The 24876-nt window shown below is 46.0% G+C and overlaps 2 protein-coding genes across 2 annotated transcripts in view; one reads left to right on the top strand and one right to left on the bottom strand.

The window, feature by feature from the left end:
* GJD3 (gap junction protein delta 3) overlaps positions 1-24876 on the top strand; it is a 348483-nt gene that overhangs the window by 283917 nt on the left and 39690 nt on the right. The gene's annotated exons all lie outside the window — the stretch shown is intronic.
* RAPGEFL1 (Rap guanine nucleotide exchange factor like 1) overlaps positions 1-24876 on the bottom strand; it is a 51162-nt gene that overhangs the window by 4408 nt on the left and 21878 nt on the right. The window contains exons 4-14 of the mRNA XM_082197268.1: positions 24698-24795; positions 23398-23510; positions 22362-22529; positions 21659-21756; positions 20288-20410; positions 18667-18845; positions 13943-14033; positions 9978-10028; positions 7980-8067; positions 7199-7263; positions 1608-1662 (exon numbers count right to left, since the gene is read on the bottom strand). Coding sequence (XP_082053394.1) covers positions 1608-1662; positions 7199-7263; positions 7980-8067; positions 9978-10028; positions 13943-14033; positions 18667-18845; positions 20288-20410; positions 21659-21756; positions 22362-22529; positions 23398-23510; positions 24698-24795 — 1129 coding nt within the window. The remainder of the gene's footprint in view (positions 1-1607; positions 1663-7198; positions 7264-7979; positions 8068-9977; positions 10029-13942; positions 14034-18666; positions 18846-20287; positions 20411-21658; positions 21757-22361; positions 22530-23397; positions 23511-24697; positions 24796-24876) is intronic.

Raw genomic sequence — 24876 nt, 5'->3', positions numbered from 1 at the left:
CAAAGTTGCAAAGATAGACTTAAAATGTGATATATGGGCATCAATGCCGAATAACATCTCATGACAACTTGGCCAATCCCCAGAATCTCCTCATCTCTGTTGCTGTTTGTAAGCACCTGGGATAGTTCAGTTGGTAGAACATGAGAGTCTTAATCTCAGGGTTGTGGGTTCGAGTCCCAAATTGGGCTAAAAGATTCCTGCACTGCAGGGGGTTGGACTAGATGATCCTCATGGGTCCCTTCCAACTCTACAATTCTGTGATTCTGCAACTCTGCTTTATGTAGACTGTAAGCTCTCTGGAGAAAAGACCATGCTTCTACAGCAGCATTTTCCAACTTGTGGCTTGTGACCCGCAAATGGGTCACAAAGCCTGTGTGAGTGGGAGCTTCATAAGTAAACCCTAAGTAATTATTGTTTTTGATTTTTAACAGGTATGATGAATACCTTGTGCAATTTTTTGTTTCGTTGCCTTATTACAATACTGTGTTGATGCTTGTAACTGAACATCAGAAAGGCTTAAATTTTACACCTTAACACTTGGGAACTCCTCACTGGCAGCTAGTGGCAGAGCCAATGACAGTTTACAGGGAGCTGTTTTGAGTGACTATTACAACTCACCTTTGATGCCATTTGAGTAATAATAACTACTCAAAGCAACTCCCTCTATGAGGACTTTATGGTGAGCTATCCACAGATCTGCTGCCAAGGTTAGTTAATAGTCAAGCCAAGTGTGATTTGAGATTTGGTTAGCAAAAATAAGAAATACAGTCGTATCTTGGTTTTTGAGCAGCTTACTTCTTGAACGTTTTGGCTCCCGAACACTGCAAACCCAGAAGTGACTGTTCCAGTTTGCAAACAATTTTTAGAAGCCAAATGTCCGATGGGGCTTCCGTGGCTTCCAATTGGCTGCAGGAGCTTCCTGCAGCCAATCAGAAGCTGTGCTTTGGTTTCCGAACGTTTTGGAAGTCAAACAGACTTCCGGAACGGATTCCATTCGACTTCCAAGGTACGACTGTAACACCTTTACCCTATGTGTCCATAATGATCTGGGATGATGTCTGAGAACCAACAGAGCTACTCAGTGGCAAAAGGCAAGCTCAGCACCCCACCCCCACAACAGTTGCTAAAATTGGTTTTATCATGAAGAAAACTATCACAAATATCCATAGCTGGTTATATCTAATACGGCTCGTGCAACTGTATGTTTTTAGAATAAATTTTTATAGCTTACAAAGCATGATCCTGCAATCTGATGGCTGGTGTTCTTATTCCCATAAACATAACTGAGAATAACTTTTTAAGTACTGCACATATTTCAACAGTTTCCACATTATTATTTTTGCTTAGATGCCTCAAGTAAGGGTTATGAAACAGGCAAACTCGCAGTTATAGTGCAGAAAACTGACAGCTGCTGGAGACCTGTTCATGTGACAATAAAACAATGGGTCACCATACCAAGTGAATTTGGTCTTGTGGGTTGCCATACCAAAAAGGCAGGCAAGCACCACTCTGCAGCAGCTGGTACTGAGCACCTGTCAAAAAAGAGTAGCAGTGAAGTAATTGCATTGGCTTCCCTTTGCATCCTTGGTGGGGGCATGGATACTCACAGAGGGGCCGGCTCCGGCACTTCCTGATTGTCCGAACTTTCTCTGCTACTGAGTGCTGCATAAGAGAGGAGGAAAGAGAGATGCTTCGTTGTTCTAGGGCACCAGACCTTCAAATCTGCAGCTGGGAATCCCATTCTGCAAGAACCTTGGTGTTACTGTAGCTAAGATCTAAAACAGAGAGCAGCAGTCTTGTGCAGTGGCTAGAGTGTTGGGACTTGGAGCTGGGAGACCAGAGTTCAGTTCCCCGCTCAGTGGGTGACCTTGGGCCAGTCATTTTATCTCAGCTTAACCTACCTCGCAGGGTGGTTGTGAGGATGAAAGGGGAAGGGGAAGAACCATGTTCACATACCACCTTGAGCTAAACATGAATGTCATAAATGAACAAATGATCTGGCACTGCTTTACATCTTCCATCAATATTTACCAACTGTTCAGTAACTCCACAGAGAAAATGCTAGCTTTCACAGCCACAGAAACACCTAGTACGTGAGTTGGACAGGAGACAAAGATGAATGCGTCCAAATGGTCCATTATAAAAATGTAAGAAGACCCTGCTGAGGAGGCTGATTAAAACTTCTACTTGTCAAGAGTTGGGATTTAGGGGACTGGATAGCTCTGGGCCACTTTGCATGGCTAGCAAAACCAGAGTTATGCAGAATAATAAAGGTGGGAAAGCTGAATAGATTCTGCAAATTAAAAAAATGCACATCTTTTGCTCTGATTTGCAGAATTTATAAAGGTCACAGAGTTTCGCTTTCCCGGGTGAAATGTAAAACATAATATTCATGGAGTACACAGGATTACCGGTAACTCTCAGTAGGGGAGAGTTAATATAATAAGGAAATTGCTTTTTTAAAATATACTGAAGGATATATAATTTCAATTATTCATTTGCATTAGTTGGCCTGTAGTTTCCAGTGTGAATAGGACAGGGATTTCAGTGAATGAAATAAATCACACTTTATTATTAATATTGTTAACTGCCTCAAAATTATACTGTGCTAGAGGTCAGCAATTAGAGGCCCGAAGAGCAGATCTGCCCCCCTGAATAGTAGCAGCAGAACTGCTGCCAACCCAGAAGCAAAGAGAGGAGAAAGAGGTGGTTCTGGAAAAAAGAACCTGTTGGCAGTCTACTTTTGAGGATGGACTATGCTTTTCTCAAAGCACAGCTGTTGTAAAATTAGTTGCTGACCAGAAAACTTGGATATCTGCACAGTTATTGTTACATGCATAAGGGCCTTGAGAGACGAAGGCTTTTCAGCGGACTAAATAAAATGCCTTTATAGTTCTGTACCAGTAGAGGGAGCCTAACACCACCCCATTTAAGTGGTTAGGAAAAACACTCTCCACTGGCAGAGCTTTTATGCCGATATTATTTTCCATTAAGCTATTTGAAATTGTGCCTGCTGGACGTATTGCTCCCTTTGCCACCAGATTCCAAGGAGTAAATTTAATAAGTCTGACTTTTACACTTTTTTAAAAAAAGAAGACACTCCTAACTTGTTGTTAAGAGTGGGGGAAGACGGGGAGAAACCTTTCAAACCTTTTAAAAGGTGGGGGAAGGTGAGAAAAACCAAGACACTCTCTTAGGCCTCACTCATTGCACCACTTCAGGGGTACAGAAGATGTAGCCCTCCAGGTGTTTCCAGACTACAACACCCATGACTACTGGCCATGCTACCTGGGGCTGATGGGAGTTGTAGTTCAACAACATCTGCAGGGCCACAGGTTCCCCACCCCAGTCCAGTGTGTGTGAAGAAAACCAAAAACATTTTAAATGGGGGGGGGGGGCGTGAACCACATTTTACTTTTGAATTCTGAAGCCGATTCACTTAGTTGCCGTGATTTTCTGCAACACCCAGTGGTTAAAGCAGTGATTTGTTGTTTTTTTAAAACCTCTCTTGCAACGGGGTCCTCTGAAGCTGGTCAAGGGGTTCCTCAATGGGGAGATCAGTGGACAGCTTCGCTAAAAGACTGTCTCACTCACCTACCCCAAGCAATCCCTACAATGTGCAGAAGAGAATTGGATGGTGCCCTCAGAGTTCTTGAGGGAGGCGGGCGTGGAGATGCCTCACCACCAAATAAAGAAAACCAATTAATGCCAAAATGGGCTTCTAAGCGATTTACGAAGTACAAAAACCAGTTAGACGTGCATAATTAAAACACACAATAAAACAATCCCATTAAAACAACACATTAATTAAAGCAGGAGGCTTGGGTAAAGAGATCAAGAAAATGCCTATGTAAACAGGCATCGTCTAAACCCCACCTGATCCCGGCCTCTTCTCCCTCTGCTGCTTCTCCTGCCAGGTGAGAGTCAGCACCTGGCTTGCTGTAAAAAGATAGTGCTGTTGTGCATTGCTTCTGACCTGTACGAATGGCTGCTTTGTGTAGAACTTTGCAACCAGCAAGTTTCTGCTCCCGGCAGCTGAGAGCATTATTCACGGAGGACAGCTAATGTTGTCATAGCTGATCTCCTTATAGAAATATGTAACTCGTCCCAAAGATCAGCCTCGCTACACAGGGACTGGAAAACAGGCCAGTCCTTTTGAAAAACACATTGAGCAGGAATCTGGGAAGTTACAGGCCTGCCAGCCTAATATCTGCTCCAGGAAAACTGCTGGAAAGTATCATTAATGATGCATATCTACTTATTACAACTGTAAGAGAAGTTAGGAGAGGGAAATGAGGACTGCATTTCCCCTGCAACAAATATGACTATTTATGGCTGGTAAAATACTGTTTTTCTCCTGAGAGATGCCTTCCTCAATGCACACGCATATATATTGCTGGGATTAACTGGCCATGCTTCCATGTTTCAGCTGCTAAGATATACTGAGGAGGGTAGGTTTGCCTGTGATCCCTCCAGTACTGAAAAGAGCATAAGGTGTTTGCATACACACAAAGTCAGCCTTCTATATTTCTGCATCACTTATTTTACAGGTTGAGCGTTGGTACAGAAAATCAGGTTCCCAACTAAACTCCAGTGAAACCCAGATTTAAATAAAGCCCCACTTCTGGCTATCAAATGCTGCGGATTAACTGGGAGTAGGTATGGTCTGTTAACAGTCTAAAGGCAAAAGTTTGGCTCAGTTAGTTGTTTGAAGACAGAATGCTGTGCTTAGGGGAATTACTGGGGTGCCACAGCCAAAGTAATTGTAATTATGTTCTTAACGATTCCCCAGCAAAAAGAAGTCCTGGAAGCTCTCCAACACATATTTTGAACTACCGAGGACCTACAATTTTATGATTTACACATCAGGTTTCTAGTTCTCATTGCTCAAGCTATCAGCAAAGCGCCTCTAGTACTCTAAGGATGGAGAGCCATTGCCTTGCATGACTCCCTTATTATTATTTTTTAATCCCTTATTCTCCCACATAGCCTCTCTGCTCCTTCTTCCTAAATAATTTCTTGCTGCTATTCACTATCCAGTTTCTTCCCCCTACCAGAGAAACCCCTCCTATTTAAAAACACACACACACAAAAAAAAAACCAGGTTCAAAGAAGAAGTAGACAAATCGTCACATTTTGTAAAATAAGCACTTTTGTAGAAATACCCTTGTTTGGAATACATTAATAATTATATGACTTTTTTATAATTGGAGGATATGAATGTTCAGCACAGGAATAATTCTGTGTTCTGCACAGTGTGGGGTTCAGAAGGAAATTAGAGCTCAGCTGACAGTGACGTAGCTTCATCCCTCTCCCCCCCCCATCCCCTCCTCCCTAGAGGCCAGGAAAATCTGGGCCAACTCCAGCATTGATCTCACATACGCGCACACACACACAGGCACACACTCGTCTCTTGACAAGGAGAGCTGGAGGAGCTTCTGTGAAGCCATCGCCATGGCAACCCGACTGTCCCACTGGGCTAGAAACCATACAGAGGACCAACCAACCGCTAGTTAATCCCCACCACCACCACCGCAGGGGGAGGGAGATGGCAGTGGGGGTGGGGTGAGAGAGACCACCTGAGCGCTCGTAGATCCTCGCAAGGTCATGCTGCATTTGCTGAGCAGAGCTCAATGCTCAAGCCTGCCAGGCCATCTTTCTGCTTTCCCAGATACGCAGCAGGGACAAAATTCATGCCAAAGATCCTAGCTGCCTCTCTCTCTAAAGCCACTCTGGGGGAGCAGTTTGAGAAGGAAAGGGGAGGCGAATGGGCGAAAGGGGCAACAGGAGGAGGAGGAGGGCCACAGTCTCCTACAAATCGCGTCAGTTTCCCCTGAAGGATGGGGAGGGAGAGGAAGGCCTCCGGACACACAGCTAAAACACAAAAGTCTCCTCCAGATTGATTTGGGGTTTCTTTTTAAAATTTCTGCAACATGTCATTGGTGCAAGCACAGTGCATGAGGGGTGCATTCATCCTGGGCTGTCTGCAAATTGCTCCATTCCACAAGCAGCTCTGCATTGCTTCTCCAATGCCGTCACACAGAGGGGCGCCTCTGCACTATAAGCGTGGCAAAAGCGAAGCCAAACACATACGCCAGAGCCCAGCAGGAAATCTGGCACCAACTCAGAACTAAAGGAGGTAGCATATAAATGCAACTTACTAGAACCTAGGAAGATGACTTATATTGGTCCATCTGCACTGACTGCCAGCGGCCCTTCAGCATCTCAGGTGGGGTTATCTCCCAGCCCTTCCTGAATTTGCTGGGTATTGAACCTGGAACCTCTCTCTGTATGCAAGGCAAGGTGTTCTGCTACGGAGAGGCCGTCTCTCCCTGCTACCATTAAAACAAGGGTGGGGAAAGCTTTCCAGTCTAAAGGCCACATTCCTCCATGGGCAACCATGCCAGTCATGGTGGGTGGGGCTCCAGGGCTAAAGGGGGTGGAGCCACAGACGGAACTCTTAGCTTTATAGAGTCGGCAACATTCCAGCTGTGCAAAAGCCAGAGGTTTCTGGTTTCTACGCAGACACACACACACCTTCGTCTTGCCAAGCCAACAACATTATCACAGCTCAAGGACTCATATCAGGAGGGCATGAGGCAGGAAAAGGGAGGGGTGTGGCCTTGGGGGAGAGGAGGGAGGCTAAGGGAAAACCCCAGAGGTAAGGTAAAAAAGGCTAGGTGGGGGGTCAAATCTGAGCCTGAGGCCCAGGCAGTATTATTGGCAGTATTATTCGACACTATCACCAGGGAGATGAAAGGGTCTCTGCAAGACAGACAGACAATTCTTTACAGCACCTCCTCTCTTCGATTGCCTTCAGTTTCTGTATCCCCCCCATATCTGAAAATAAACATCTGCAGCTGCCCTCAGAAGTGTCTCTGTGGATGAACGTCTCATTTCTGCAACAGGTGGTCAGCCCTGCTCCTGCTTATTTCCGTCCAAAATTTCTGCAATCGTTGCGGTGCTTTTAAAAACTGCCCGATCCTTTATCACACGGATAACTGCTTTTATTTAACTTCACAGCCTCCCACTTTGGGGTACAGATTTGTCTCATGCAACAGGTTGGAATAGATAGCTTTTGGATTCCTCCCAGTTCTCTGGTTATTATTCCCATTGTGGAGTTTAAGTAATTGTGCTCGGCACTGAAGACAGAAGAACATGCAGGGGCAAAAGACTTGGAAGGGAGGGATGTTCTTACCAGCTTCTCTACATTGACTAGTCCGTCCACCAAGGTTTTGCTAGCCTCATGCAAAAATGTCAGATCTGAGTGTTAGAAGGGGAAAAAATAAAAGGAAAAGTTTATGAGAGGAGAGAGAAGGAGTGGTAGCCTGGCAACAGTTAAATTCTATTTTTTTAAAAGGTGCCTGGTTGTAACTATGGCCTGGAAATGCTTCCCTCCAAGCCCAGGCGCCCAGGATGGTTTGTGGCAATTAAATGATGAGAGAAAGGGGAACTCTGCACATGCTCTTACGATGACAGCGGCTGTATACAGTGTAGGGAGGGCTTATAAACTGCAAGGACTCAGGTGACAGGGGAGGTGAAGTGTTTGAAACACACTGTGTGTGCACTTGCACACACTCACAATCCCATCCAGTGATGGCTGGTTAAAAACTCATCAAAACACAGACTCCAAGTCTATCTTTCCCATAGGAGTGAACAGAAAACATTCATGTATAGGGTGGAAAGACAGCATGTACTCACAGTCACCTCTGCAATGTGAGTCAGACATGGTCACCCCTTTCATTGGGAATCGAGCCTGGCCCTATTTTGCATAGCCCCGCCCTTTCTGGTTCAGGGTTCTCTTTCTTGGTCACACTTCAATGTGACAGGACACTGCAAGCGAGCTTTTCCTACAGAGGTACGTTATTTTTTCAAGTGCCCCTAGTTCAAATTAAGCCCCGACCAGGATAGCCAAGACAAAGCTTTCTACACACCCCAGTTCAAAAACAGCAGCCCCCGCTCCAGCGGGTGTGACTCACCTTTTAGGATGAGGGGCACGAAGGGGATAATGGGGGGCTTCATTCTCGAGAGGACTTCTCTGTAGCTTTTATGATTCCTGCAGGGGTCCTGCAAGGCGAAAGAGAGAGAAAAAGACGCTGTTATTTGCTGTACAAATAGCTTAAACTGGGTATACAAGAAGGGGAGGTACGAGGAGGTCGGGGAAATAAGTTATAAGAAAATAAGGTGTGAAATGTAAGTGTTTTTAATATTTTTATGTTTGTTTTTTCTTTTGTTTATAAAAAATTGGAAACTTTAATAAATATCTTTTAAAAAAGAGAGAGAGAAAGACGCTGTTGTTTCTCGGCTGGAGGAAGATGCAGAAAAACAACTGCTGCCAAAGTACAGCTGGGGCCATAATACCAAAAAGTTAACACTGTTAAGTGCAGATAGCTGAGCCGCAGGTGCATCTGGAGATGGGACTTCTTAAAATATTATTTTTAAAATATGAAGAAAGTCTGGACTAGAAACAAAGGGCTTAAAAAAAAAAGGAAGGTGAGAAAAGGAAACTGAGGGGGGAAAGAGAAGGGAATGGTCACAATCTTTCTTTTATCTGTGACCTCCTGATGATGAAAACCCATCTCCTTGACTAATTAATTTATCAAGGTAGTGATTTCAAATCTCCCTACCAGCAGAGAATTCCTTTCCCACCAACTTGCATGATGTGGAGCCAATACATGGTTGCAGAGCATGCAAGGTCATGTTTGGGGGACACTCACTTCAGTTGCGCTAGGCCTCTTGGGCTTCACTCACTGCCCTACCTCAGAGATGAGGAAGCTGGACTCACACTAGGCAACTCTCCACTGGCCATGATGGCTGAAGCTGATGGGAGTTTTAGTTCAACAACATCTGAAGAGCCACAGGTTCCCTGCTCTTGCTGCATCTGTACTGAGAGTGTAACCTAGAACAAAACCTACAAATCTTCCACAGCTGCATGTTGTGCAGGAGATCAGAAGTAGTGGGCCTATCTTTCAGGGAATCTCTCTACTGTCCCCAAACTTCTCCATAAGGAGTTCCAATGAGCTTCCAAAGAGCCCCAGGGTTCTCTGCGGCACAGTCTGGAAACTGTTGCATTAAGGAAGTAAAAAAGTTATTTTCTGCTAGAGGACAGCAGTAGGGGTATTTCACCCTACAGATCTGAGATCATCGAAGGGCAAAAGACCCATGCCATATCCTGATTGTTGGGGATGGAATAGCTATACAACTTTGTATTTACATAATATATTTCCTAACTGGATCAAAAATGCTAGAGATATCTCAGTGATCGTTATCACAACCCTGAAATTTAAATATTATTTAAATTAGGCATCTTTATTTAGTATTTGCTTGCACAAAGCTTACAAGGTGGTTAGACTATGTCTAATCTTGATTCAACATTCTTTCTGATTTGTTTATAGGGTAGTTAAATAGGGTTGCCCTCCGTCTGGAATTTCCTGGACATAGCTGGGATTCAGCCATCAGAAACAGTGTCTGGGAAAATCTGGACATGTGGCAACCCATGTCGGAAGTGTATATTTTGGTGAATTTCCATAAAAATAGCCCAAAATTTCAATTTGGCACAACTTTTGTGTCTGGATTTTCACTTTTTGAAATATGGAAACCCTAAGTTACATGACAGTGATCATTCATCCTGCATCCATGCTCAATTGGTTGTGGGATATTTATAGGTCTCCCCTCTAATTATTGGTTCATCTCACACTTTTCAATGCATTTCTACATCACTTTCCTAACAGCAGAAGTCTGTTGTTATTTTTAAAAAATTGGATTTGTGGAGCTTTTGGAACAGCGAACTTTAATCCACTTCAACTGCACAAACCTAAAGTTCTGGTCCACACATGACTCAAAACAGTGACAGTCAGGAGGCACCATAAGAGGAGTGATAAGGGTTTGCTTAAGGCTAGACAGAAGATAGTTAAAGCAGAGAATAGAGTGCGGGCCTCTACTCTAGCTCTAAACAGAGGAAGTGCAAAAGGGCTCACCGTTAGGTTCTCAAATTTCCGGAACAGGTTTTTAAATTTCCCTGGAAGCTTCTGGAAAAAAGCAAATGAAAAAAACTCAGTTCAAAACAGTGACTTGATAGGTCTTATTTATTTATCACGTTGATAATACTGTCTTTTCCTCCAATGAGCTAACAGGGGAGCACAACATCGCAGCAGATCGTATGAAGGTCCTGAGCTGGGCTAGCTGCAGCGCAGGCTTCAACTCTGGGTCTGGGCTCATGTCCAAAATGCCAGTTCCAGAATGGGACTGGAAAACCTGCATTCCATGTATCTGGATTTGGGGTAAATAACAAGTCTGTGGCCTCAATGGTGCACAGTTATAATGCATACCTCCAAGGCTATATGAATAGACCTGGTATTAAGAGCAGTCAGATATGTATGTGATGGATTTACACAGAGGGTATGGCTTATCAATGCCCACTGTAGTCATTGTGGCTATATACTGCCTTCAGTATTAGTCAAGGCACACTAGCAGCAGAGGGCTAATTTGCACCTCACTGGCCACTGTGAAAGCAGGATGCAGGACCAGAGAGGCTTTTGGTCTGATCCTGCAAGGCTCATCTTAGGTTCTTATGGAAGACCCATCTCCCGTATGTCTCACGGTAACCTCGTTGCATATTTTGGGGAGTGGATGAACCAACCCGGGGAAATGTGCCAAACATGATTTGTCTCATGCAATGAGTCAGCCTAGGTGTTGGTGCTGAACTAACCCTGATGGGCAGCATGTCTGGGAGTGCACATGCAATGTGCACATGCAATGTGCAGCGACTTGCCCGACACAAGGCACTGCCCTCAGCCCTCAAGGGTGTGGAAGGCTCAGTTTAGGAGAAAGGAAACCCAAGATTCCCCAGCACCAAAACATGTTTTGAACTATTGTGAAATATTTTTTTTCCAAACCTTTTAACATTTTCCATACTGTATTTCCACTTTAAAAAGCCATCCAAGGGTATACATACATACATACATACATACATACATGCATACATTTTTAAGCAATATAATCATCTGTAGGGGCACTGTCCCCCATGTTATAGAGACCTCAGCCAGAAGCCAGGCATTTAGCGACACTGGTCCCATGCTATGGAACACACTTCCAGCAGAGATGCGACAGGCACCCTCGCTTTTGTCTTCCAAGCATCTCTTGCAGACTTTTCTTATGTCAACAGGCCTTTGCAGCTAACTTCTCTTTCTTCTTATTAGCCAGTCACTTTAATGATTATCTGTATTGTTTTGAATAGTTCCTTATGTTTTATCGTTGTATATAATGATAATACTTTATGATACTGAGGTACGGAAATGCTTTTATACATAAGTACGATTAATTAAGCAACAATCAAACATGAACATAATCCAGAAAAACCTAAGAACCGCCTTTGTGAATCGGATGGTTTTGATGACGTTTGATGATACCTTGGGTTTAATATGCCAATATATAACAGAGCCCTTATGAATGGGTCTTTCGCTTATATAGCCCCTTTCCGCCTCCCTCCCCTCCCTGCAAGTGAGCAAAGACACCACAAACTTCCATTAACTACAGTTTCACATTTCACTGAAGCCTGAAAACAGCTCTAGAACAATCCAAGATATTAAGTCTACTTCAAGCCATGGTTTAGGATCCTCCAAAGCTGCTGCTGCTGCTATTTGTTTATTTGCAATATTTATGTTTCACCTGTTAATGGAAGTTCACTGGGTGGCTCACAGAGTTTGGGCAAAACGGGAAGCTAAAATCAGTGGGGAAATTATTGATTTGTTTGCTGGCTCGTGTAAAAGGAAAGAGAGCAAAAGGGGATGCATGTATAGGCAAAAGCACTTGCCTGAGGGAGAAAATAGCATCCTGCTCCAGTTCTGTGTGCAGACGCCAACCAGACTGATAGCTGGATTATATTGCAACACTGGTGACGGGGCAGAGTCCTCCAGCACAGGGCAGAAGGCTCACTTTTACAGGGCGCAAGACCGGCTGTGTGGCACACCTCACTGCTCCTGCCTACCCTCTACCCCCAGCAGTTGCCACCAGATGCAGCCAGCTCATTCTGCCTAATGACAGGGCCAGCCCTGAGCCAAAAGCTCATTCATTCCTCAACTTATTATGCTAAAATATGGTAATCCATCCTCTCCCACTGAGTCCAGTGTTGTGCTTCTAACAGCAGCCTGCTAGCCTGATGCCTCTTGGAGCTCCCAACCAAGCTCTGCAAACGACGTTCCGGAATCACCTAGTATTCCGAAGCATTCTGCCCCTATACACGGAGCTCGTGTGACATTCATTTGTCACAGCTATCAGCCTCCGAGTGAACGCTTAAGCTGTTTTGAGTCTCATTGATTTTCATCAGAAAGCAGTTGCCTAACTCTCTCCGACAGAAATCAACGAGACTTAAAATGTTCTTAGATTTGTCTGGGGTTGCGCCCTCAAAGTGGTACAGTAAATACAGATATTATCCTACAAGCTATCTTAAGCGCTGGCTTTGGCGGTGCAACAGCTAAAGACTTAGCCAAACAAGAATATATTCACTTGACACCCAAGCTTAGAAAGCATATAATATGGTGACGGGGCCAATTCAACACATTTTCCCACCTGAGGTGAAGGAGAAAATTGTCCCTTCCCCATTCCATACACAGAAGTTGATTGGAGCGGCCGCTGAATCTTACTTCCACGGGCTTGTCCACATTTGAGGCAATATAATACTTTGTGTTATATAATTCACTCAGAGAGGCAGCGGTGGCCACCAATTTGGATAGCTTTGAAAGAGGATTAGACAAATTCATGGAAGATAACACTATCAATGGCTACTAGCCTTGAAGGCTATGACCTGCCTCCACAGCTGGCGGCAGCGATGCTTCTTGAATGCCCAGCTATGTTTAGCCGGGATCAGGACCATTTCCCACAGGGGAGGATCCTGTTGCTTCCAGAAGACTTATGGCTCCTTGTTTATCTCCTCCGGGATGATGACCCAGTTTGATAGCAAAGATTATGTGTGAATTCTTAGGGAGGAGCACAAGAAAGGAAAGGAGGGAGAAACCCTTTCATAAAAGTACGTGCACCCACAACTCCTGGCAAACAGGAAAGACTGCAATTGCAAAAGGGCTGGAAATACAGAGAGGAGGAAGGAGTGTGGGTGGATATTAAAGAGAAAGTAAGTGAGTGTGCGTGTGTGTGTGTGTGTGTGTGTGAGAGAGAGAGAGAGAGAGAGAGAGAGAGAGAGAGAGAGAGAAAGAGAAGGGGTTCTGGAAAACTGAACGAAACCCACACATACCAAACTGAGAGCTTGAGTGTTGCCTTGTTATGATCCACCTTGGCTTCTGAGAATCTGTTCTTCTTTTGGGTGTTAACATAAAGTGTTGCATTTATTCACTTTTAATTATTTTTTCTAAAGCATACACAAGAGCATAGCTGCTTCCACAATTAGATCCTTTTAGTGTCTCTGAAGTCTTGGTTTTCTTGCTGGTTCATCTCAAGTTCCCTGGTTCTGCAGAAGTGCTTTTGGTTTTCCAGCATTTCTGCATTGTTTCTAAGCTGCTTTTTATATTACATGTGTTTTACGTTTGTTCATTGTCACAAGGGCCTACTCTTGGCTGAACTTTTAGGATATAAGGCTACAACCACCTCGCCCCAGCAGCGGCCAGTGGGGAGAGGGCAAACGACGCTGGGGTAGGGCAGGACAGAGTAGGTACTGCCCTGACCTTACCAGGGCCCGGCCTCACCCCAACTCTGCCTAGGTAAGCTACAATGACAGCCGTGTCAAGAGGACAGCTCCGCCCCACCAAATCAGCTGCTGCTGTTTTAAATAGCCAACGAACCAATGTGTAGATTTTGGGGTTTTGACTGTAGAAGAGGAACTGCTTAGTTGCAGAATCTGGATGGGGTTGGGCGGGATTACACATAGCCGTGCCACCCCCACCCCACCCCCACATACATATGTGAACAAATCAGGCTCCCTGGTTCCTCTTACCTCCCAGGTGAGACGCAAACGGCTGACAGGTGCGTTGTTGAGCCCTATAACCACGGCATAGAACGTCAACATGTCCTGGTTCTGTTTACATCTGTGGGGAGGGGGGAAAAGGGGGCAGGTAAGAAGTCAGACACTGATAAAGCTCAAGCTTACAAAAGCCTCTGCTGGGATAACCATTGTAAGCTCTCTAGAACAGCAGCCACTTTGCTCCTACATTCAGTATCCATCACCTAGCATCCTCTGGACAGAAAGCAAATGCAAATCAATAGTAACTGAATTATGTAGGGGCCGGTGTGGTTCCCCTTAAGGAAACCCACAAGCCCCAACCCAAAGCTCCCACCACTTGTAGCAAATGGGGGCCACTGCAAAAAAATAAAAACCAGGAGGCCACAGGCCCTCTCTACAACCCAAGCACTTATGATTCATAGTATTCAAGACCAGAAAGCCTAACCAAACCCGCTTCCAAGTGCATGGCTCTGCTCAGCTCCTCACTCCAGCCTCCAGCCTTTCTGGCCTCCTTTCCCCACTCCTCAATGCAGAAAGCAAGCTGAGAAGGAAGCCGAAGCAATAATACAGCTGTCGTGGGCTGTTAGAGTCACTCTGGGTGATGGTGTCAAGGTTGTGACTTCACCAGCCACTAGCGCCCAGGGAGGCGGAAGGCAGCCTGAACATGTGGGGGAAAGGCAGACAGGGATTCCCAGCAGCAGCTGAACACAACGAGACCAGAGCAAAGATGGGAAGGCAGGGGAAAGCAGCAGCAATTTTGTTGTGCAAAGGCACAGACTTTGGGCATCTGCAGACATGAATATTTCAGGGTGAATTCACAGAATTGGAAGATGACCAAAAGCTGACTACATAGAACCACACGGGAAGGTGGTCGCCTGTAGTCTCCACTCACGAAGCCCCACACTATCTCTTCCCTGCATCTGCAGACCATTGGCTTCACCGCCTCATCATTTCTCCCCCATACTAAACTCTTAACCCACCCCCTTTCCCCAACACTGCAAAGAGTCTCCCTCTCTCTTTCGTCTTCCTTTCCTTCCTTTCGGTGGGAAAGTGTGACTAGGAAACGGCTACCCATAAGGGTTCATACATAACAAAAAGCCACAGTGTGCTTAGCTGAAGTATGGCTTGTCCAAATGTTTGAAGTCAATCCAGCAGCCTAACTATGGCTTGTATTTCTGGCTACAAGCCATAATGTGAAGCCATGGTTTGTGGTTGGCTTACAAACCATGATGTCATTACCATGGTTTGGCATGTCTGACCCCTAACAAACTATGCTTAACTATGGTTTGTTTGGCTACTCCCCCCACCCACCCAATACACTCACCAAGCTACAAAGGCACAAGGCAAAAGCAACTGGGAAGCAAGCCAAGCTTTAGAGAAGCAAGGCATGGCTTGTTAGCTTATCTGTGAAATCTGTGGTTTGTTGAACAAGTCATGGGGAAGCAAACCATAGATTAGTGTTCTGTGCTAGTGCAGCCAAAGTGTTTTCAAAACACTTGGGACAGAGCATCCTGCACTGGAATACAGTTAGAAGAAGAGTCTTGAGATTTATTTATTTATTAATCGCCAAATGCCACCATGCTCAGATCTCTGTTTTGACAGGCACCACTCTGAGGTGGTGCGGGTGCACTTTGGGACGCGGGTGGCACTGTGGTCTAAACCACAGAGCCTAGGGCTTGCCGATCAGAAGGTTGGTGGTTTGAATCCCCACGACGGAGTGAGCTCCCGTTGTTCGTTCCCAGCTCCTGCCAACCTAGCAGTTTGAAAGCACGTCAAAGTGCAAGTAGATAAATAGGTACCACTCTGGTGGTAAGGTAAATGGCATTTCTGTGTGCTGCTCTGGTTCGCCAGAAGTGGCTGAGTCATGCTGGCCACATGACCTGGAAGCTGTATGCCGGCTCCCTTGGCCAGTAAAGCGAGATGAGTGCCGCAACCCCAGAGTCGTTTGCTACTGGACTTAATGGTCAGGGGTCCCTTTACCTTTACCTTTACCCTGAGGAGGTATGGTATACTTTTAGCATGGCTAGGGCCATGTGCACTTTGTGCAGAGCAAACAAACAAAAATTAAAATTCTGAATTCTACAACATGTAAAAATTACATAAATTAAGTACATTTGCACAACTTATTCAGCAATTCCCCTCTATTTTGCAGGGCACTGAAGCCCCACCCCAATCTTCATCCAGTGAAATTCTTGTTCAGCCCTGTCTCCCACGGATTTCTGGCACTGCACTCTGGTAGTCTGACTCAGAATAAGGAAGCTCCTTATAGCCTCTTTGCAAACAATTGCACATCTTAATAAAACATTTCCTTCTCCATGGATTTATTTTCCTCAAAGGTTTCAGATTACAACTTCGCAAACCAAGCCTATGCAAATGAACTTTATGCTTCATTATCAATTCCAAACACAAATTTTGCCCAGCCCTAGTTATAAGCAGTTTGACAGACAAGGGACTTGAGTAGTGCTGAGGCATTACTTTTCTGCAATCGCCTAGAAACAGAATAAAAATGGAGGTTCAATAGGCTGCTTAATATAACAGGACAAAGCCAGACCCCCCAGATCAATATATTTCTATACCATTTACTCAGAAGTTAAATCCTGTTCAGCAAAAACACCCTACAGCTTTAATTAGAAGCTTCCTTTGTGCAGTTTCTGCTTCCAGTTTGCTTTCTCTTGAGTGCAGCCAAGCTATTACTGATTAATTCCCCTTTATCTATCTGTTCCTATGCATATCTGCTGATATATAGGTTAATTACAGTCATATTTTCATGGCCATCATTTGCTTTGTTACAAAAGGTAAGAGAAACTCAGGAATTAAACCACCCACATGAGGAACAGGACTGACTGTGGGGAAATGAAGGGGCAATTCACCAGTGTGCTAAGCAGGAAGTAGTGAGGCAAAGGAAGCTATTGCGTCCAGGTGCTAATCAAAGCAGGGGTGGCTAACCTTTTCAACCCAAAGATTGCACTGACAGCTCCCTAACTTTCTGAGGGCCATGTCCAAGCAGTGGGCATGGCTACCACACATACAGACACATGCACCACAAATGAAGTACATGCATAACACATCCTCCCCATATAGACACATCCACACTCACCACACAGACACAGTGGCCCTGAGCAAGCCGCCACTACTGCAATTATGGTGGGTTGGGTGGCAAGTTCTGCAGCAAAGCTGAGAAAAGCCACCACCATGGCTGGCTGGTGGGAACACCCTGAAAGCAGGAAGGACCACTCTGACCCTCTCCAGTGTTTCAGCAGCCCTTGGGAAACACTGGAGGAGATTGGAGTGCCTCTCCGCATTCCCAGAGCACTCCAACCTGCTCTCAATGTTGGCCGCTTGCTTACTCACTGCTGCTGCCAAAACCACCTCAGTCATTCGATGCCGCTGCCGCTAACAAAACTACGGTGATGACTTGGAAGCAGTGGGTAGATGATTGTGGGTTCAGATAGCTCCAATTCTTCTGAGTAGGATTTGACACCTTTTTCTTGGTAGGGCTCCAACGCTTTGAGCAGCAGTGGAATAGGCAGGAATTTGGCAAGTGAATTTCCCCCCACTGCTGCCTCTCTGTGTTTGGAAATTCCCTCTGTGATGGCTCTCTGCCTATCATGCAGCCCTTAAGGATACAGGAGCCTCAGAAAGAAAAAGAGGTGGCAAACAGAATTTGAAGGCTACTTGGAAGGTAACGTACTCTACTGGTGTGTGGGGCACTTTTGCTCAATAAAACATGATTGTCCATTCTTAGGGGAAAGATTTAAGCTGGTAAACCCAACTACATTTAGCCCAAATTATTGCACAGGCAGTGGCACCCATTGGGATTGGTGAGGAGGAAGACAGTAGGCAGACAGAGCCAACTAATTCTAGCGTTGTCCCCACCCTCCTCCCTGCTGAGTTCTACAAGGGCAACATTGGGACTAAGGAAGAAGCGGCCAAGCAGTATCACACACTGGACTGGTTCTAAGGAAGAATGTAGGGAAGGCAGGGATTGGTTTAAAGCAGACTGAGGTTGATGACACAGTGCCCCTTTTGCCCTATCAGAACAGCCTCCACTTTGGACAGAACTGAAACTGGCACCCCAGGCAAGTAAGGAACACAATCTCAGAGAGGGGATTCAAATTAATACATGCTATGTAGCGGCCACTTAAGAGACTTCTCAAATTGTGTCTCTTAGTGCATGGAGAGCCAGTTACATGTCCAAGCGGCGACAAAGCAAATTTCACCAAAACCATTGCAACCCTGTTTTCTCAGATATTGGAGTAGCTGCAGTTCTCAGATATTGGAGTAGCTGCAGTTCTCAGATATTGGAGTAACTGTTGGACAGAGGCGACTACTTTGTAAACTTGAGGCTGGGTGTGCGATGTGATTCTGTAGGAGCGCAGAAAAAGTGCAGCAGGTGCAGAATCTCAGCTTTCAGATTTAGTAAAGTTCCTAGTCCTTGTGATGCTGGAAAATGTGTGGACAGCTCCTGCTCAAATCTCAGAAATCCAAAGGTGCACCTGAGCAACATTTCTAAGATGCAGAGCTTCTTACGCAACTCCGTAACTTAGTGACACCGTTGTCAATTGGGGAAACCAGGGGGAAAAGATTTCAGAATGCATTGTGGGAAAGAAGAGAAGCTGTTCAGGTTGTGCAAAGTCTTCAAACAGTCGCCAAAGGCTTGATCTTTGCATGTCTCTACCCTGGCCCCAGACAGAAAAGGGTTAAGATGCGGCACTCACACGGCTGCCACCTTGATGAACTTCTTGAGCAGGTGGGCCCGCTTTCCGAGCGACTCGCACAGGAGCACCTCCGTGGCCACCCAGTGCTGAACTTCACTGCAGCGCTGCAGCAGCAGCTCCAGGTTGGCTGTCTCCCGCCGACCACGTTCCCCGTGGAACACGTAGTCCACGAATTCCAGCTACAAACAAGGATGCCAGAGCAGAAGTTAATAGCCTGCGTGCCTGTAGCCCTCCCCTGGCCTGCAGTGAAGGGAAAGGACGCCTCACTCCACACAGTGGGGTAGCCAATGTGGTTACCCCCCCCCCAATATATATATATATATATATATATATATATATATATATATATATATATATAAACCTGCATTCCTGTACCCGTGAAAATCTACGAAAGCAAATATATATATATATATATATATATGCAGGTTTTGGTGTCTTCGGGTGTCTTCCCGTGTAAGAGTCGGGGTGTCTGTGCGACGTTTCGACGAGGTCTCACTCGTCATCTTCAGGCTGGTGCTTTCGGCTTCTTGTTACTGGAACAGAGCTCTGTTCCAGTAACAAGAAGCCGAAAGCACCAGCCTGAAGATGACGAGTGAGACCTCGTCGAAACGTCGCACAGACACCCCGACTCTTACACGGGAAGACACCCGAAGACACCAAAACCTGCATTCCTATACCCGTGAAAATCTACGAAAGCAAATATATATATGTGTGTGTGTGTGTGTGTGTCAGCTCCACTGGGCGGGGGACACATTGAGTGTCCCTGCCTTACAACCACAACACCAACTATCCGGTTAAAAGGAGTGGCTTCATCCTTCAGTCCTTTTTATATAGATCAAGGATGGAGAAGGGGCAGAGGAGAGACTACACAGAGGGAACATAAGAATAATAGAATTGAGGACCTAGTTCTCATTGAGATGATCAAACCATGTCTCTGGGCTGCACCACTTCAGAGGGGAGAGGGGCTCCCATGACTGAATGCTCCCTGGGATGGGGCAATGGTGGAATTCCCTCCACAAAGAAAGCTAGCTGCCAAGGAGACACCTATCCCTTTCCCTGACATGATAATTGTCTCCTGAATCGTGCACTTGAGGGCAAACCATGCGATTAACATCCCATGCAGTTTGATCCTTCATCTCTGGCTGCTCTGAATGTGAAGGCACCCCCCTATTAGGGCAGGGATAGGGAACCCAGGGGCTGAAGGCCTCTCTATCTGGCCCCTAGGACTCTTCCCCAAGCCACACCCATCACCAGCCCTGCTCTGCACTTTCCTCAAGTGCCTTTGCCTTGTGCGTGGCTCTTTTGCTGAACCAAAGTAAGGCTCACAACTGTTGCTCCACCCATTTTGGCCTCTGCCCTGCCCACCATTGTCATGTGACTGCGCATCCCCACCGCTCAAAGGTTGCCCATGAAGGAATGTGGCCCTCACGCTGAAACAAACTCTTCACCCCCTGAATTAGGCCATCCAGCCTGTAATATTGGCACTTAACCTAGCTGCCAATCACTTCTGAAGGCCATGCACATCCTTCTTAAGTTGGAACATTTTCAGACTTCCAATCCAACTCCCTCACCCAGTTTCCTCCGTGCTCACCAGCTATGGGGGCACATTTGTTTTTGTTACCTCATGGACACAGCGGAACAATTCCCAGTGGAAGGCTGTGAGGTGATTCGCCACATCCTCAGCTTCAACCCGGTGGATCTCCGTGTCACCTGGCGACACCTGGATTTCCTCAGGGAGAGGGACCTGGAGGAAAGGCCAAGTTTGTGGAGAGCAGGGAGAGAGATTCCAATGTGTGTGTCAGAACCAAGAAGAAAACCTGGGTGTTTTTAGAGCACAAGAGGGGGAAAGTCTTTCTGGCAACTGCAGCTCCCTGATCCCACAGAGGCACAGAAGCTCACAGTGGGGCAGGGGCTGGGAACCTTTTTCAGTGCAAGAGAGACGATGTCATCTACCAGACCCCACCAGGGTGATTGAGGGGACCTCCTTGTTCTGGAAAGTGAATGAGGTGATAACAAGGGCTTTCAGGTTTTACTAGTGAAGGTTTAGGACAGAGGAAGTGCAGATAAATAATCAAGCAGAGATTGAACACTTTCCCCCCTTTTCCTTGATAGGGTTCCTACTTCACACTGACAATTTAATGGTAACACTTCTTTGCTGGGTTGTTTGCACTGCTAATTAGAATCTAAAGGCTGCATTTCAGCTGGCTGAAGGCCTTTCATTAAAGCTCAATGTGTTCTACAAGCCGAATCTATGCAATTAGAAGTACACGGCCCTGAGTTCAATGGCGCTTACTCTCAGGGTAATTATGCATAGGACGTAGTCATGCCAACTGACTGATCAGGGATGTCAACCCAGGTCTCCTCGGCCAAATTACAACATACTGTCAATACACCACCCTTTGCTAGCTAACGTAAGGTAAAAGACCCCTGGACAGTTAAGTCCAGTCAAAGGCGACTATGGGGTTGCGGTGCTCATCTCGCTTTCAGGCCAACGGAGCCGGCATTTGTCCACAGACAGCTTTCTGGGTCATGTTGCCAGCATGACTAAACCGCTTCTGGCAAAATGGAACACTGTGACAGAAACCAGAGTGCATGGAAATGCTGTTCACCTTCCCGCAAAGCGGTACCTATTTATCTTCTTGCACTGATGTGCTTTCAAACTGCTAGGTTGGCAGGAGCTGGGACAGAGCAACAGAGCTCACCCCGTCGTGAGGATTCGAACCACCGACCTTCTGACTGGCAAGCCCAAGAGGCTCAGTGGTTTTGACCAAAGCGCCACCTGCATACCTAACATGCTCTATGACTGTCAGCTGAGCCTGATAAATTGGGTATTACACAATATACTGCTATAGCACTGTCATGAAGAGCTCCTGCACATCAAAATTTACCTCTACACTACTGCTTACACCAAGAAACGTATCACAGCGCCCGCATGACAAAAAGTCCCTGCCAGCCGAGGGAGGAGCAGAGCGGAAGAAAGGAGCTCACTCACCAGCGATGGGAAACTCTCCTTAGTGCAGGCAAAGAGATGGCTGTTTATCCCCAGGGTAGTGAAAACACACTCTTCATTGGGCTGTAGCACAGATTTCTCTGGCAAAAAGCAAGGAAAGAAAGAGTTCCTGAACAATCTGGAGCAACAGCAGGAACATATCTCAAAACAGACGCATATTATTGTTTGTATTGTGGAAAAGTTTATATATATATATATATATATATATATATATATATATATATATATGTTTATGTTCAGGGTCTGGTAGGGTTTTTCCTCAAGTTCAAACTGGACAGGGACTCTTGCTCCCCCACACCCCGAAACACCCCTTCTGTATGTAGATCACTTCTTTGAGGCATATGGAAATAGGGCACTTGCTCACAGTGCAATGTGGCCAGGATTCTATTAGGGCAGAGGGTCAGAAACCCATGGCCCCCTTCAGATATTATTGGACTATAGCCACATTCACACATACGTTTAAAAGCATTATGATACCACTTTAAACAACCATAGCTCCTCCTAAAAAATTTGGGAAGCTATAGGTTGTTAAGAATGTGGAGGGTTGTTAGGAGACCCGTATTCCCTTCCCAGAGCTACAATTCCCAGAGTTCCCTGGGAAGAGGGACTGATTGTTAAATCGCTCTGGGAATTGTCACTCTGCCATTGTTGTCTTGTCCCCCACCCCAGCTCTCGGGAGAGTTACCTCCTGAGGACGCTACTGCCACCAGGATGAGAGCCTCCTCCCGGGTGGGCTGCTCATCCGAGTACTGGAGCTTCTCAGTCACCGAGGCGAGGATGTCCTGCACGGAGGCCGAGAGGCGGCTGCGGATGGTGACATATGAGTGGTCTGGCATGTAAACACGGCAGAAGACTAGAAAGAAACAGAGCCAAGAGGCTGGAGGTTGGAATCCTTAGCCAGCAAAGGACAGCCATGGTGAACAAATACACTCAGTCTGGGAAAAACTAAAAATAACAATCATCCTGCAATAAGGAAGGGATTCGGCCTACTGTCGCTGTGGGATTCAATCCCCTTTGTCAACTCATCCTCACAACCTTGAGGGGCTTCCCAGAGGCTCTTCTCCAGCCCCTTCCTCTGAGGGACACTTGGAGGGTGATGTCAGAGGGAGCATTCCCAGCTGCGGCTCCTAGTCTGTGGAAGGCTCTCCGCAGTGAGGTCCGCCTGGTGCTTTAAGCACCAGGTAAAGGTTTACCTTTTCACTCAAGCTTTTGAAGTGATTTTGTTCTATTATTTGTGTGCAGCCAAAGCTTTCTATGGTTGTAATTAGATGAGGAGGATTTATGGGTGGAATTGCAGAACCATGTTCAAATATATAAAAGGATGTCACATAGAGGAGGGAGAAAGGTTGTTTTCTGCTGCTCCAGAGAAGCGGACACGGAGCAATGGATCCAAACTACAAGAAAGAAGATTCCACCTAAACATAGGAAGAACTTCCGGACAGTAAGAGCTGTTCGACAGTGGAATTTGCTGCCAAGGAGTGTGGTGGAGTCTCCTTCTTTGGAGGTCTTTAAGCAGAGGCTTGACAACCATATGTCAGGAGTGCTCTGATGGTGTTTCCTGCTTGGCAGGGGGTTGGACTCGATGGCCCTTGTGGTCTCTTCCAACTCTATGAGTCTATGATTCTATGTCTGCAGCTGCACTCATCAGCCCTTTTAAAGACAATCCAAGCGGGAACCCCAACACGACCGTCACCAACGCCCTCATCTCCTTTAATACTCACTTTCATCTGAGCCACGGAAAGCGACCCGTGTCTGGAGGCAGGAATCTATGCGCCGGAAATGCCTGAAAAGAGGTTTGACTTGCTTGCTGGGGGGATGGCTTTCTTCAGTCACCCTGCAGCCAAGAAGGCAAGATTTAGAAGCTAGAAAAGGGGCAAGCAACATGGGTGACAATGTGGGAAATTTTCAGAGGAGCAGGGCATCTGTGCCATTCTGTGAGGGGTTAAGGAGTCTGAATTTCTGAATGCAGTTTCTAAGGAGCGTTCAGGGCAGAGGCAGGGAGCCAGGGGTCCTGCAGATGTGGCTTGACTCCCATCATCCCCAACCACTGGGCCATGCTGGCTAAGGCTTATAGGAGTTGGGAGTCCCACAACATCTGAAGGGCCACAGGTTCCCCAATCATGATTTAGGGATTTCAGAGGCAGTTTGGCCAGGGAGATTGTTGTGAGAGTAGGTTGCAGCTTGTAACAACCCACCATTAGACAGCTGGCCACTATTAGAAGAGTCTAAACATTTACCCCAAGAGTTGTCTCCTGGACCTGGAAAGCACAGGGCGAAAGGTAAATATAGAAAAACCCTAAGCTTTCTATGTTCTTATATACATCAGTACCATGTAAGGTATAAGTAAGTTGTTTGGGTTGCAAAGTAACAAGGATTGCGGTGACCTCAGCTTTATGAAAGCTTCCACTATTCAGAACTAGGTATAGCATAGTGGTTAAGAGCATAGTCCTCCTTGATTTCTAGTTCCAAGGAGATGACCTCTTAGTTTGCAACCTTTGGGGAAGTTCATATCATCCCCTCTAAGCAAAGAAAGAAAGTGTGTAGGTGTGTGTGTCGCAGGACTGCACAGGAGGATTCTGGCCCTGCACACCACCAAACACCATGTTCAAACGTTCTACTTGGGTGCCACTGTATGCATGTAGCTCCTCCATATGGAGAGGGATTGTGATTGCATGAGGAGAACAACTACTGACATAGAAGTTTGAATTCCTGGAGTCCTGGGGCTTATTTAACCTGAGCTATCTTGTTGAAACTTTGCCCAGCAAATGCACAAATGAAAAACAGTGGTCTGCCCAGGAAGATGTGGTGACAGAGGAACATGGCAACTGTGGAAAGCGGCAACGTTTGTGCAGGCGAACCTCCACAACAATTGTTTTGCCAAGATGTGGAGGAGGTTATATGAAACCCGTTCTTGTGAATGCAGTACCGGCAACATAATGCACTTAGGAAAAGCAGCCTGAGAGGTTTCCCCATGCAGGAGAAATTCTGCTTTCCATATTCCAACTCCCCCTGTCCCCTTACTTGAGTTCAACTGTCTCCACAAGCTGATGAAGCTTCAAAATTTCATCTTCCAGTTTGTGATAGAGGGAGGAGTCCTTCATAATGAGCAGATACAGGTCCTAGGAGAAAAGAGAAAGTGGCCTGATCCATCATGCTCTGATATAAAAGGAAGGGGTACCTTCTATTTTGGCCCCCCTGGA

This window comes from Podarcis vaucheri (genome assembly GCF_965113315.1).
Source record: "Podarcis vaucheri genome assembly, chromosome: 13".
In the NCBI taxonomy this organism is placed as follows: Eukaryota; Metazoa; Chordata; class Lepidosauria; order Squamata; family Lacertidae; genus Podarcis; species Podarcis vaucheri.
Note: the sequence above shows the minus strand (reverse complement) of the source record. Positions and strands in the feature narration are given on the sequence as shown.